The 15418-nt window shown below is 46.1% G+C and overlaps 1 protein-coding gene across 1 annotated transcript; it reads left to right on the top strand.

Moving 5' to 3' along the window:
* The first annotated feature begins 1695 nt into the window (after nt 1-1695).
* LOC119170260 (mitochondrial 2-oxodicarboxylate carrier) lies at nt 1696-10788 on the top strand. Its single transcript, XM_037421376.2, has 4 exons — nt 1696-1902; nt 6354-6914; nt 8778-9005; nt 10334-10788. Exons 2-4 carry the CDS (start codon nt 6507-6509, stop codon nt 10610-10612), a joined length of 915 nt encoding a protein of 304 aa, XP_037277273.2. The 5' UTR covers nt 1696-1902; nt 6354-6506; the 3' UTR covers nt 10613-10788.
* The last annotated feature ends 4630 nt before the right edge of the window (nt 10789-15418 follow it).

The following is a 15418-nucleotide window of genomic DNA, read 5'->3' as shown; positions in this document are numbered from 1 at the left end:
TGAGCGTGAGCATTAGAGCATGCGGGGAGAATGGGCTCTTCACCGTGACAAGACATGTTGTACTCCGTTCTTTAATAATTCCGTACGCATTACGTACGACTAGTGTGAAACTTTGCATGGTGTCCTTGTATATTCCGCACTGATTATATATTCCACACTACACGACTTGGTCAATGTTTTCAAGAGCGAGAGCGCATGCACACATAAGACAATGGCTGCTAGTCAGAAAGAAGCATGACTCTGCCGAATTATGGCAGTGAGTATTCGTGCTTCGCTAATCTTGCCTCGAAATCCCAGCTCTCCTGCTGCTGAGATATATGCGAATAAATTATGTCATCACTACATAGTTAGCCACTTTTTGCAGCTCTCGTAGCTTCGGACGAACGCTCTTTTTGCAGGGCACAGGGTCGGTAGATTGTAAGGATGAGTTTCGCTCTATTGTATTGATTTATAACTTTCACAACTGGCCTGTTATATTGATAAAAAACATGGATTCATAGAAGTATTCATATAAAAATAGGGATTCATATAAGGGTCATAAGTATTCATATGACACAGTGACAAAGCGCTCGACTAAATTCTAATGGAATCGTTGCATTATTCACTGTAGGCACAACTTTCTAAAGGATGTGAGCTGTGTTTCCACGTGTATTTATTGTCGATAGCTATGCTTTTATACAAACCTGTTTGCATCACCAAACGCGACAAGAATCATGGAGAAGGAATGGTGAAGAAGAGGGCAAGTGAGGTAGGCTAGCGTTCTTCAAGATTGTTTCATCCCCTAGTTTCTTGTTGTTTCTTCTTTAACCCAAAAAGTACAGCTAGTTGTTGCTACCGATAGGATTGCAAGCCGGCAGGCATATACGCCAATTGCGTAGAGTAGCGTAATTCAAAATAAGTTCAGATATAACGGAGTGAACCCATGTATTCTCTGACTGCTTGCTTGTTTAGCATTATCTGTAGTATATGTCTTATTTTTAGTGAATATCTCTTGCTTTCTTTAGTTTCTTCTTTCTCTACTTTATTTATCCTGCCACCCTGCTTTTGGCCTGACCCCTGTTTGTGCTCGAAGGCTATCAGGAAGACATCATCATCATCATCATCACCACCACCACCACCACCACCACCATCATCATCATCATCATCATCATCATCATCATTTCGACTTGCTTCTCATATAATGAATGAATCGGGGGATACATGTTTAGTAATATTAGGCGGTGGTATATCGCAGCTCCGCGTTTCTCTTTCTCGTTCGCACTTTATCGTTTGATAAAGATTAAAACCTCAAAATCAGGGTCTATATATTTCGAGTGGTCTCTAGGGTCAATGTATGAGTCTCTATAATAAAGTTAATTATATCACGATAAATAGGTGGCTGTATCTCGTATTCTTTTCATCGTTTTTATTGTTCTCCTCTTTCAATATTTGCTTATCTCTGCAAACGAGGCGGCGTGCACCCGTCACAGGATATCGTGTTAGTAACAAAAAGAACACATAACGCGACGGGTTTTTTGCCAGCGCCCCATTAGCCCACGTGAGCCTCTTGACACGAAGCACTGATGAATGAACGCGCTCCGGTTATCGCTCGGTCGCCTGTATGCACGAACTATTGCATCACCGCCTGTCAACACACGGCTGATCAGCTAGGGCTCGTCGTCTTCGAAAAGAAGTTGCCTGCTTGTGGGAGATGGTCAGGCGTCACTCATCGGCAGCGTGATCGCTGTCTGCTGCGCCGGCAGTCTCGGTGACCTACAACTCTTCGGCGTCCGGTCGGGACTTCCTGGAAGGACCTGAACTGAGCCGCTGCGGCGGCACCGTCTTGTCTCTCCTCTTCGACCTCTCAGTAATTCACGGCCATGGATAAGAGAGGGAGACGCCCTTTGCCTCTTTCGTAGACAGGTTTGTGCGTTTGCTCTCGGCCTCGCAAAATCGAATCGCTCACGCGACGCTCCGTCGACTCTTGATATCAAGGCCGGGGTGGGGCGCGATCGTGCACCTCTCCTGTGACAGCGGATCGGGCGCTGTCTGCGTGAACTCTGAGGTTTCCGGAGGCCGTCTGTAAGCTATAGGTCAATGTCTCGAGGAAGACACAGAAGGCACACGCCGTTGTGAGCGATCGTTGGAGTCCGCGATACACGGGTATACATACGCCGATGGCGAGACGCCGCGACTGTCGCTGCACAGACTTCCGTATATCTCGTGCTTATGAGACAAGCACGTGAAACAAGACTTATAAAGCGTTGCCTTCTGAGTTGGCATGGTTGATTGACTTCGCCTCCGCGTCTTTCCTCTGCTCGGTGCGATTACTTCCGCTTGCTCGTCCTTTTTTTTTACCCTAAAGCTGGACCTGCAGCGACGAAGTGCAATACATCATCGCCGACACGTTTCCGTTAGTGCAGAAAAAGAAATACGCTGGATACGGTGCCGTTTTCCTACTTAAGGCAGCTTCCCTCAAGTATATGCCGCATACTAAGCGAAAGCAGTAAAAAGAAGGAAAAAAGTCTTGTTTCGAAACACATGCAATACGCGATGGCACTGTTCCGTTGGCCTTGACATTGTGTACATTGACATACCTTCAAAGGTGTAGCTTACTTGAATAAGCGGTGGTAAGGTCGTAATGACATAGTGAATTTCATTTATAGTTTTTTGAGTATGGATAGCTCCATGCGTTCGCTCACACAGGTTATCGTAAAAAATATGGTCACTTGGTAACATCAGTACAGTTTGGATAAATTCAACAGACACGTCACCTCCACCTGAAGAAAACATTTAAATTGTTTTATTCCACTGGCTTTTAATTAAATTCTTGTGTTTTACGCGCCAGAACAACATAGCTATGAGGTGTGCCTTAGTGGGGAAATACAGACTAACTTTGACCACCTATAGGTCTTCGACGTGCACGTTACTCGTGTGTTCTTGTATTTCGTCTCCGTCAAAACAAGACCTCCATGATCGGCAATCGAGCCCGCGTATATACTTGAGCTCAGTCACAGGACACTTTAGCTGCTATGCCACTACAACCAGGGAAAAAACAAGCTCACGTTAAAAAACAACAACAGAATTATATGAAAATGACAAAGAGTTGTTGCGGTAATTTGAATTTTTCTGCGCCAGTGTTTCAGACCGACTCCTATGAGTATAGTATAAGTTGTTTTTGATTTAGCGTCATTTAAGCTGATACGCTGAGACGGGATCATATTGTCAATTGCAGTCGCATAGAGTTTATCAGTCAGTGGCGCAGACCTCACGCAGTGACGTAACGTTGCTAGCTATCTCTCTGTGCAATTAAAAAAAAAAAGCTTAGCCGATAGATAAAACCTACATTGAAGATTAAGGCACGGATTCATGCTACCATTTTATTATACGCAGACTCGTTCCTCTTTTCCGCAATTCCGAGGCGTTGCGCGGGTGATCAAAACGTGCTGTTTTATGGCCACTAATTCCTGTTACGTGTTTGATATTTTTAAAAAATTTTATTGAGAACTCACTTTTCTATCAAATATTTTCGCAGTAATCACTGCGCATGCTCCAAGACAAAAGCTTGTTGAAGACAAAAAAAAAAGCCCCATGGCAGTGGTCTAGTATCTAAGGTACTCGGCTGCTTACTCGTAGGTCACGGGATCGAATACAGGCTGCGGCGGCTGCATTTTCGATGGAGGTCACAATGTTGTAGGCCTGTGTGCTCAGCTTTTGGGGAACGTTTAAGAACCCCAGGTGGTCGAAAGTTCCAGAGCCCTCCACTACGGCGTCTCATAATAAATATGGTTGTTTTGGGATGCTGATTGATTGATTGATTGATTGATATGTGAGATTTAACTTCCCAAAACCACCATATGATTATGAGAGACCCCATAGTGAAGGGCTCCGGAGATTTCGACCACCTGGGGTTCTTTACCGTGTACCCAAATGAGCACACGGGCCTACAGCAGTTTCGCCTCCATTGAAAATGCAGCCGCCGCAGCCGGGATTCGATCCCGCGACCTGCGGATCAGCGAACGACTACTTTAGCCACTAGACCACCGCGGCGGGGCGTTTTGGGACGCTAAACCCCACATATCAGAAAAAATAATGGGTATTCAATAGGCAAATGACGCAAGAAATACGCAATGACGTTTAATCAGTCTTATCTTGCCACAAAATAATGCTTCAAGTCACTTCATCGTAGACGGCACGTGAGACGGAGGCTTTGTGCGCAGAATACGTGTAGTCGTGATAAGGGGTTCTTATCAGCGGCTTCAGACTCCAAGGTTGTCGGTCTAGGAAGCGAGATCTGGCACATCCGCGCTTGCCCACGAGAACTAGCGCCCGCATACGAGTGGAGGCAGAAGATTACTCTCACCATTTACAAGCCACCTTCGTCCATTCCACCAGGTGCACGGCCTGACATTTCCTTCTGAGGCCATGTCACCAAGTTCGCACCTGTAAATGCGCTTTCGTGTTGTGCATAGTAGCTCTGCGAGTTGCTGTAGAGACAAAAAAAAAACGAAAAAAATACAGCCGTGCAAGTAAACAAGTGCAGAACGTCGGGGTGGGTAACGTTGCCATATATATATTTTCTTGTTTCTCATGTTACATTGCATCGTGATTAAATGACCGGTAATTTTTATGCGGATATAAGTTTCGACTATTTGTAGAGTTCCTCCTATGCTTGTCGAGAAAAATAACTTGACACGTGGTTTCTTGTGATTACTGTTCTGCCAAATTAGATCCTGGTTAGCTTTACAACTTGTATTTTTCCATATATATATCAGATTTTTTGCTCTTGCTCCTGGTCACCCGATGAATATCAAACGTTTGCGAGGTCACCTATAGAAAAGGCTTGTTCTAAGATATCTCAATTAACGCGTGAAGTTGGGCTATTTGGTATCATCAATATTCTAAGATATCTAAGCTAGTCTAAGACATCTAAGTCTTACTCAAATGTCCTTTTGCTCCACCTTAAAAGATTGCAAGGTGAGTCACATGTTTGAATAGTTCACAGTTTTCAGTGGTCTTCGTTCATTTCATAAATTTATGTCTCTTTAAGGAATCCTTCGGGGAATCTTACATTAGGTGTGGGTGCTCATAAATAATATGAATGTAACGACATATGTCGATTGCTATACATAATAATAGTGATAGTAATAATTGCTAGGGTTTAACGTCCCATAACCACGTTATGATTTTGATGGACGCTGTCTTAGTGGTTTTCTGTAATTTTGACCACCTGGGATCCTCTAGCGTGTACCTAAATCTCAGCACACAAGTATAAAGCCTTTTCACCTTCATCGAAAATACGGCCGCCATGGCCGGGATGCAAAATTGTCGGACAGGTAATTTGTTTCACTTTGAAGAAATTATGTCTGGCAGATACTGGCGGGGGCAGTGGCGGTGAAGAACATTTAATTATGAAAAAAGAGTGTAGGACTTTTCTAGAGGTCCCTGCAGACTATAGGGGGAGTCACTATTTCGGGAAATCATTGGTTGAAGCCGTATTCCTGGCTCTTTGGACCAGTGCCTGCTAGGCCTGAAAGTTCGAGAAGCCGAGCAGGGCCGTTGCCAAGTCATATCGTTTAGGGTTTGGGAGAGGAGGAATGGCTGCGTTATTTTTGCAGGTCCACACAATCAGCGCTGCGGGAATTAATTCCATTCGGATAATCCACGTGGAAAGAAGGAGACAGAGGATGTGGTGCGGCTGCGCATCCCGATGACTTGTGAAGCGCGTCCGGTGCGATGAGATATGCGGGCTGGAGGGGTGATGAAGTGTGGTCGGTCACGGGAGCCGCAGTAAAGCTCATGAAGCAGTAAATTATCAGTTGTGCCAGGAAAATCTCACGACCTACAATAAAACTACAAAAGAAACCTTATCGCGTTTTTTATAACGTTTGCAGAAAGTGCGATAGCGTCAGGCACCTGCCACACATTTAGGGTTGAAAAGCACATTACTTTCGTTCATTCCGTATCACTTCTCTGTTGCGGCCTATCTTGTGACCCGTTCAGAAGCTCTAAACATGTTTTCCGACTGTTGTGCACTTTCGCAATTTAACGTGTGTGTATGCAAGTGTGAGAGTCGCATGTTCACGCCAGTGCCTTATTTTACTTGCATGCAGAAAAGGAAGCGCCAGATTTGACTCTTTGTTGCGCTATACAATGTTTCAAAACCTTTATTGCTTACTTTTAGTACTTCCGTCATGCGAAGGGCTGAAAGCAGAAGGCTGAAAGCAGTCTATGAAGGCGCAAAGATCTTCTACATGCTAACAAGGTCAAACATACGTATTTTCTTACATAGGCTTGTGGCACTTTCGGCACCAAGCTCTGTACATAGCATGCCGTTCGCCAGTGCCTATCTTTTTTTTTTCTCCTCGGTGTAGCTCCAGGGGACGATGTGCTGGTTCATCAAGGACATCCTTGCTGGCGTGCATCTCAGTGGCCCGCGGATTCCAAGTGGTCGCTTTGCCGTAGCCGCTGAAGGAACAGTCCAGCGCCGTCGATTACGAGGTGTGCGGTAGCAGCACGACTTCAAGATGTCCCGGTCGTCCGAAGAGGCGAAGCGGCTGCCCCACCACCACAAGGCCGCCGTGCAGTTCTCGTCGGGCGCCGTGGCGGGTTTCATCGAGGTGTGCGTCAACCACCCTCTGGACGTGGTCAAGACGCGGCTGCAGATGCAGTCGGCCGACGACCCGAACCGGTACAAGTCGATCGCCGACTGCTTCCGGCGCATGACCAGGGCCGAGGGCGTGCTGTCCGTCTACAAGGGCGTCCTGCCCGTGCTCGTGGTGGAGACTCCAAAGATGGCGCTGCGGTTCGTCTGCTACGAACAGACCAAGCGCGTCGTCTCGCCCCACCTGTCACTGGTGCCGACCAACCTGATCGCGGGTTTCCTGGCGGGCGCCATCGAGGGAATCGCCGTCAATCCTTTCGAGGTTGTGAAGGTGAGCGCGTTCTTCGTGGACGTGCAGTGGGTTTCGATGCGCCGCACGCGCGCCACCGTTTCTCGTCTTCCCGTATTCACCTACGCGCACGTGCTGTATAGGTATATTTGGACGGCGTCAGGTGGCGAATGTTGGACATACAATGTGCCTATATGTTCTAGCTCGACGCGTTTGAAATGCGTAACTCTTCAGAGGAACCGAATTGTCGTCCATCATGGACCTCGCGTACAGCATGATCACACTCAAAATTGTGTGGTCATTACAGCACTAAAACAATGCTAGCATGCAATAGTCAAAACCAAGTAAAAATTGCGGGATAAGCTTTGAAATAATTTTTACATAACAGAAAAAGTAGTCTCAATAATTAACTTAAAATTGCTGAAAACGCTTCGAAAACATGCAGTCTACACCTGCTGCGTTCAAGATGTGGGCGCTACCGCCTCGCCAAGTGCGCGATAACGACTCCCACCGGTTCTACATCAACAGCTTGAGTGAACTCGCTGCAGACGACACGCATCTCAACTGTCGTAACAAGCAGGAAGTCGATAAAACGCCGCAAAATGTCGGGCTCATGTCGTACACGGGAGTTTTTCGAATATCCTTAAGAAGGATGCACTATAATTCTGGGGAAAACCTGTATATGATTACTTCAAACATATAGACGCCATCCACAGTTTGGTAAACGGTGTAGCGGGCAGTCTACGAACGGTAATCGCCGGGTGCACGTGCTACGCATTTCCTCAGGGCTCGAACTATAGTGAAGCTGCGTTTAGCGCAGGATTTAGAACTGCGCTTTTCACTGCACACGGACGACGTTAACACTGGGTCTCTCTCTCTCTCTCTCTCTCTCTCTCTCTCTATCTATCTATCTATCTATCTATCTATCTATCTATCTATCTATCTATCTATCTATCTATCTATCTATCTATCTATCTATCTATCTATCTATCTATCTATCTATCTATCTATCTATCTATCTATCTATCTATCTATCTATCTATCTATCTATCTATCTATCTCTCGTCTGCTTTCATAGACTTCTCTTGGCCTTGATGGGAGTGTACACGTGTAAATACTTATGTTAACTATTTTGTGCCTGGTGGCACGCCCAGGAAACGAATCAGGTTTACGATGAAGCATATGGAAGCGTATCATCGAGCAGTAATTTAGACGACGGTGCAGTATTGAAAATGAGTTTTGTAGAGACCCGCAAGCTGGCGGAATGGTTATCAGATATGTGGAACCGTGTTGAATTGCTTATGGTTATGTTACTCGGCTGCTAACCCCATCACTGGGTGAGCAGCCGGCTTGCGGGTTCGATCCCGGTCACCGCGGTTGCATTTCCATCAAGGCGAAATGGTAGAAGCTCGTGTACTGTGCGAGGTCAGTGCAGGGTCAGAGCCCTCCACTTTGGCGTGCCTCATTGTGAGGTATTTGTTTTGGTACGTGAAATACCAGATATTATTATTGTTGTGTTCGTGGGCTTCGAGCTGTAGGCTCATTCTCACCCACGTTGCCATTTGCCAGCATCTTGGTTAGTTTGATTACCTTGTTTACGGTTGGTTTGAAGCCTAGAATAATACGTTTTTGTGTCGAGTTCTCTTGATTTTTCGCGTGAGCTGGAGTCGATTTTAATCTCTATTTTATGCAAATAATATCTGATATAATGACATTACTTACGTTCTCGATGGAACTTCGTTATGACGAGCTCCGACTGCACTGTGACCACCGCAATCGGGAGTCAAACTCACCCTACATATAATGCCACTGAACCACTGCTAGTGAAGTATAGTTCAACAGATGTCGTCATCTCTCGCATTCTGCACACTGCTAATGCACTGCAGCGGCTGAAATGATTCGCAGGTCCGGTTGCAGACTGACCGAACTCTGCTGGCGGCGCAGCCCAGCGCCTACTCGGTGGCGCGTCAAATCTATCGCAAGCACGGCTTCGGCCGGGAAGGGCTCTCCTTGGGCCTCACTTCGAACATTTTTCGGCACGGCGTCTTCGTTATGTTTTACTTCACCATCTACGCCAAGCTCAAGGAAGCCGCGCCGGAGTTTAAGAACCGGCATCAGCACAACCTCTACAAGGTACAGTCTTGTCGACTATTGGGCACTGTATAAAAAGCTCGCCCGATGCTTGAACCGTTGTTGAACATCGCGAAAAGAACACGATGTTACCGTTACCTCGAAATTTCGGCACGCCAAAACAACATTAGGAACATGAGAGAAAGCTCACAGCAAAGTACTTGTATGTGCATATAAGTGGGACTATTTTGCACTTTGCATATATTAGTGTGCGTGAACTTTCCTACATTTCTTTGTCGTCAGCAAAAGGCCTCCACGGCTCGCAATCAAAGCTGGTGCTTGAAGTTGAGTGTAATTGTCACAAACATTATGCTACTGGCATGATAGTTGGGCTTATAATAAACGAATATTCAAATTAACTTCTGAAGCTATGAGTGGCAAAACCATGGGATAGCCATGTGGTACGCGGAAGTGGGCCACTCACTCAGATTTTATGTAACCTGATCCCAAACCCGTGTGACAGGTGTTTCCGCATAGCGCCTGTAAAGCAATGCGGCCTTGTGCACCGTTGCCGGGAAGGAGTGATAGCATACACGTTTTTCAACGGAGCCCGTATTCTCGGGCTTAGCAGTGCGAAAACTTAGCTACCGAGTAACGATGGCGGTCTTAGTAGAGGCAAAATGCCGATCAATACGCGAGGGCCCAACGAAACTCGCCCAGTGCATGAAGCTCATGGCAACGGCAACTCACGCTGCATCTCGCTGTTAAGCCCCACCCAGTTGGGTGGTTCCAGAATTTGGTCTGCTTTTTATCGCATCAGCATCAGCTAGTATCAGAGAAATGGTTTTTTTTTATTTGTGTGTGGGGGAGGGGGGGAGGGAAAAGTCTTCAATCTCTGTAGCATCTTACTTCAGCGTTAATAATGAGTGGTTTTGTGAATTTACCCGTCTCAGCTTTGACAGTGTAGAATATCGCAGCAGGAGTGGGGACCGCACTAGCTTTATACTACATCTATAATCGCACACTACCTTGACTGCCTTGACGCTTTTGTTAAAACTGGAAGCACAATCTATCAGTGTCGTATTAAAGTTTTGTTCACCGGCCACGTATATCATTGAAGTGTTAGGCAAGAGCTTAATGTTGTTATGCCTAATTGTATTCACATCTCACGGGTCAACACGGCATACGGAGTGACAGCATGTTGACCTCCACAAGCCCATTTTAACGGACTTCGGAGTTCAGATCATATGAATTTCAACACTTCAAACTTTTTTTAACTTCAGAGATGCCTTGTCCGTCAGGGGTGTACACACCTCTGTTTTACGTCACCTTTCCGTGTAGCTCTATTTAATTTAAGACGCAACCTAACAATAGAGCGCTACGACGTGCAGGTTGGTACCGGCTTGTTCAGCGGCTGCGTCAGCACATTGCTCAACATCCCTTGGGACGTGGTGAAGAGCCGCATTCAGGGACTGCAGCCCGTGCCGGGTGAGACGAAGTACAAGACGTGCTGGCAGAGCTTCAAGCTCATCTACCGCGAGGAAGGCTTCCTCGCCTTGTACAAGGGCCTGGCGCCGAAGATGTTGCGTCTCGGCACGGGACATGCGCTCATCATTGTCCTCTACGAGCACATCGTTGAAGTACTCGAAGCCATGATATCCAAGCTGTGAATGCACAGACCATCGGGTGACTTGCCACTCGTTCAGCTCGCTATTTACTCGCCTGCGAATGTTACGAGTGGGTACTTAACAAGAAGCCGTCGCTTGTGTACGTCCGAGGTCTTTGAACGTTGAAGTATTTAAAGAACATATTACTCGGCGGCACATTATACTCAATGATTCTCGTATAGACTGCGTGGCTTCAATTTATAGAAATAGGAAAAGGCTGGAGCCGTGCAGATGATGTCATATTTGCTAAAGACATACTTCGCTTGCACGTATATAGTCGTACTTAAAAGTCTGGACCGAAAACAATAGAGTCATCGGTATCGCACGCATTATTTTTTTTTAGAAAATGAAGTGACGGGCCAGCTCTCGTGCAGTGCAATTTAATGGTGTCATTGTCACTGTCCCTTTGAAATTCATTCGAGTACTCTGCCGGAGAACATTTTTAGAAGCAGCGTATGGCAGAGTTCCATCCCGTGGTGTGCGGCGTGACCACCATTACTGCGCAAGCGCAACAGCTAATCCAAGCACTGCCAGAACGTGCTAGTGCGTTCAGGCCTGCGTCAGGGGCTGGGTAAGAGGCTGAGGCCTCTCCCCCGTATACACTCTGTCAGCAATAGTCCTCTGATGGCGTCTGGGAACAAGACTCTGCAGACTCGCGATGAACCCACGTGTTTCCTCATGGCGTGGCGGTAAACCCGCGTGGCGTGTTCCGAGTAAAGACAACAAAAACTAGAGTCAATTCATGGTGTGCTCCACTTGTAATGACGCGTTAACGTCGGGCAAGGTGCCCGTGAAAAAGGGAACTTCAAGCCGACTCATGCGCTGCTTGGACTGCTACTCACGGTTTCATTTAGTGGGAGATGGTGTCATTTTTTTGCGGCACGAAGTGAGTTTAGGGGCCGGGATGGAAGAGGAATTAATGAAAGGTCTGAATTTGTAAAGCAGTGTGCCTGCCAGTCAGCAGCAATATTGCGAGGTTTCACAACGCTCAATTTTTTTCCGTCTATCATCGCGTATCCTAATGTGACAACTAAATATTCCGAAGCGAAGTTAAGTGCGCCTAACTTGGCCGCATGACACAGGCATTAGTCGAACGGTGACCCACGGTGCCCAGTGTTTTCCTATATTTCTCTTTGTTTTCTGTTTTTCTGTTTTGCTCACAGCGACGGAATAACCGTGATTAAATCATTATTCGAAAGATCGCAGCATTATAACCTTCCCGCTCAAGGCACTACTGCCAAAGAAAAGTGAACTACAGCCCTTGTCGAATGGGTGCTGCAATGCTACTGTTAACGTGCCCATGTGATACCGATCTCCTCCTCAAAAAATTGAAGAGGCTGGGCATCTCTGAGCCCCTGCTTACTTTTATGTCCCGCCGTGGTCGTCTAGTGGCTAAGGTACTCGGCTGCTGACCCGCAGGTCGTGGGATCGAATCTCGGCTGCGGCGGCTACATTTCCGATGGAGGCGGAAATGTTGTAGGCCCGTGTGCTCAGATTTGGGTGCACGTTGAAGAACCCCAGGAGATCGAAATTTCCGGAGCACTCTACTACGGTGTCTCTCATAATCATACGGCGGTTTCGGAACGTTAAACTCCACATATCAATCAATTACTTTAAGTCCTGGTCTTGTGCAATATCTGTGACACATATCCACTGAGCTAGTTGTAGACAGCATTTCGTTTTTTTTTTGTTTTTTTTAGAGGATTGGAGGCGAGTAGTCGAGTTTGCGCAATTTCTATATGGCACATAACTGCTACGAGCTACGAGCCGCGTTACGCGAAACGTCCTGGAAAAACCTCGACCTCGAAAAGCTTCGTTTGTTGAATATGCCGCGTTGGGATGGCCCAACCTGGAAAATCATGTGCACCACAATACATGCAACAAATTCAAAACATTAAGCTTATCGTATACCAACATTTTGTTCCATACATTGTGGAAACTAACAACTATTTATTTTACTCTACATGATTACTTTCTTAACGGGTTTGTAACAGGACGTGGCGACGATAATATACAAACGGTTGGTAGACAGACTGCCGAGACAACAGAGACTGCCCGTATATAGTACTTATTTTCTTAATAAAGAAAATGTATTTAGAGATAGAGGTTTTAGATGCCCTGTAACTAACCTTGAGTGAATGACCGGTGCCTTTTTTTTTTTTTTTTGATGACATGAAATATAGGCAGAATCAATACTTGAGACGTCGTTTAGCCCAATTTATCTTGCAAATTAAAGTTTTCTCATTTCTGTGGTACATCGAAAGATCTATCATCCAAATCGCCGAGGCGCAGGGGCGGCGCCAGGGGGGGGGGGGGGGGGCAAGGGTGGGCTGGAGCCCTCCCAAAATTCTCGCCTGCCCCCCCTATGCCCACCCAAGTGCCCGGAAGCATATATTGAAAACCCAGTAGGAGCAGAGCATACCTTCCCCCCCCCCCCCCCCCCCCCGGAGGAACTCACTTTTCGTGGTTGCCCCCCCAGTAAAACATCCTGGCGCCGCCCCTGCCGAGGCGTGCTGCTGGCGCTTTTTTTTTTCAATAACACCAATCGGTCACGACGGCATATATCGGTAAACGAGTAATCACACCAGAAGAAATGAACACCTTGATTTTTTCCCGAACCGTTACACCATACGGGGGTGTGCTTTTGAATTATCCGCTTCGCAACTCCCCGCTAAACCTTTATACATGCTTTATACCAAGAGATGCTTGCACCATCTCGTGGCTTTTGTTGTTACTTCACGCCGCTCGTACCCTTTTAGGGAAATAGATGGCGCGTTTAACTCAAAAAAACATCCTGTTGTAATTTTGTGGTGTGTAATTTCGTGATAATTCATTTATTCTATCGTTCCGGTACGGACACCGCAAGGTGCCCACCAAATACAAAGGGGACGACGACAAACATCCTCATCATCATCATCTTGAAAGGAGTTGAGGAAGTTTTCAGGTGCCAAGGTAAAGACCAGTTATTTGTAGCTTAATTGGACGTACTTCGCGAGAAAGCTAACGAGAAGTGGTTGTTCGCGTCGCATGGAACGCAGCAGCTATTAGCTATGCTGTATTCATACGAAGTCCAAGTGTGTGAGTGATAAGTAACGCGTGTTAAAGGAACACACGAATTTAACAGATTCGAACCAGTCAGCTCCATGCCTATACAAATGGCGGGGTTTTTTTTCTTCTTTATTTCCAGTTGGACGTCGCAAACAAGTTGGCAAAAGAGTGAAATTACAATACACAACAAACATGACAGAACAAACACCACCACGGTCAAACAGCACTGCTAAAGGACATCACGCCTTAACATTCCCTCGTAGTAAGCAGCGGTTTTACCCTTTTTAACCCCGAGAAAGCACATTGATTTGTTCTTGCTACCTCGACAAACCCTACTATATACCCTGTTTAAAGTAGTACTAAGAAGAGAAAGTGATGATTGTCAGGCATAGTTAAGAGGCTTACACGCCCCTACAACATCTCCAATTTTGACGTCAAGTGCGGGAATTCATTTGATAATTTCAGGTATGGATATGCAGTAGAGGGTGCGCATACTGGTGCTGCCTTTAAGGCCAACATTCGATATATTCTGTTCCTGCCACTTCGTCTCGATAGAATCGGTATTTGTGGACTTTGGTCTCTCAAAAGCATCTCATATTCATGTTCATGTAAATGACGTCTGTTTTGACGTTATCGTTAGAGTATGTCTAAGAAGGAAATGTTCTGTTCAGTGTTATTGACGTCTGTGACAATAATTTTTTTTTTCTAAACAAGGCGAAGACCATGTAATGTACGTCCACGGGACGGCTATATGCTCTCCCATAGCAGAGTGCCTAGTACTCTAAATTGTTTACCCACTTTTTCTAAACACACACCTCCTTTGCGTGCACCGGGGCCGGCTTTTCGCTCTCCCATAGTAGAGTACCAAGTACTCAAAATCGTCGAACATTTGTTCTAAACACCACTCTATTTTCATTGAGTCGTAGTTGTACGTGCATTGCATGTCTTCTGTAAATGTCAAAGTCGAATGTAGTTTGCCTACCTCTTTCTTCTTTTTTTTTCTATAAGTAGTCGTGAAAAATAAGTATAGACATTGCCATGTCGGAGGTTTTCAATCCAGCGAGTCAATTATGTAGTTTACATTGAGCTCACATATTTTTAAGCCTTTTCATCTCGAGTTATTTGCGAAAGATCGTTGCCAAAATAGATTCGCTTCGTGCTTGATCAGATCGTCACACTGAATAAATGCGCGGAATACATTTCGAATAATATATGTACTCGTATAGCATTCGGAAGCATTTGTTCCATTCTTGAGATAGTTGGCTTCACTGCAGTGTTATCGGAAACACCTCACTTAACAACGCTTAATCTGCGCGTATATATATACACAGTGCAAACTCGTTGATACAACTCTGCATAACACGTATTACGACTTGATACGCTTTCCTATTTATTCCTGGCCAACATCCCTTCGTAATAATGCTTCTTCATGCCTTCATTTTTCGGTATGCCAGCTGTGTGTGTGTGTGTGTGTGTGTGTGTGTGTGTGTGTGTGTGTGTGTGTGTGTGTGTGTGTGTGTGTGTGTGTGTGTGTGTGTGTGTGTGTGTGTGTGTGTGTGTGTGTGTGTGTGTGTGTGTGTGTGTGTGTGTGTGTGTGTGTGTGTGTGTGTGTGTGTTTTCACACCCGCACCGACACGTGTGCGGGTGCGAATAATACTGGCAACTGTAGGCGTTGCCTGCGGGCTGCGACTGCTCGAGCAGACGACGGAAATTCGATGGCCTCTCAGTGGGGCCACGTGACATCCGGAAAAGCTGCGGAGC

The sequence above is a fragment of the Rhipicephalus microplus genome, chromosome 2, assembly GCF_043290135.1.
Source record: "Rhipicephalus microplus isolate Deutch F79 chromosome 2, USDA_Rmic, whole genome shotgun sequence".
NCBI classification, from domain to species: domain Eukaryota; kingdom Metazoa; phylum Arthropoda; class Arachnida; order Ixodida; family Ixodidae; genus Rhipicephalus; species Rhipicephalus microplus.
Note: the sequence above shows the minus strand (reverse complement) of the source record. Positions and strands in the feature narration are given on the sequence as shown.

Excerpts from the sequence above, each read along its gene's own strand:
- LOC119170260 (XM_037421376.2), top strand. The coding sequence starts at position 6,507 with ATGTCCCGGTCGTCCGAAGAGGCGAAGCGGCTGCCCCACCACCACAAG. Across the intron at positions 6,915-8,777 it reads ATCCTTTCGAGGTTGTGAAG|GTCCGGTTGCAGACTGACCG; the intron begins GTGAGCGCGTTC and ends AATGATTCGCAG. Across the intron at positions 9,006-10,333 it reads ATCAGCACAACCTCTACAAG|GTTGGTACCGGCTTGTTCAG; the intron begins GTACAGTCTTGT and ends TACGACGTGCAG.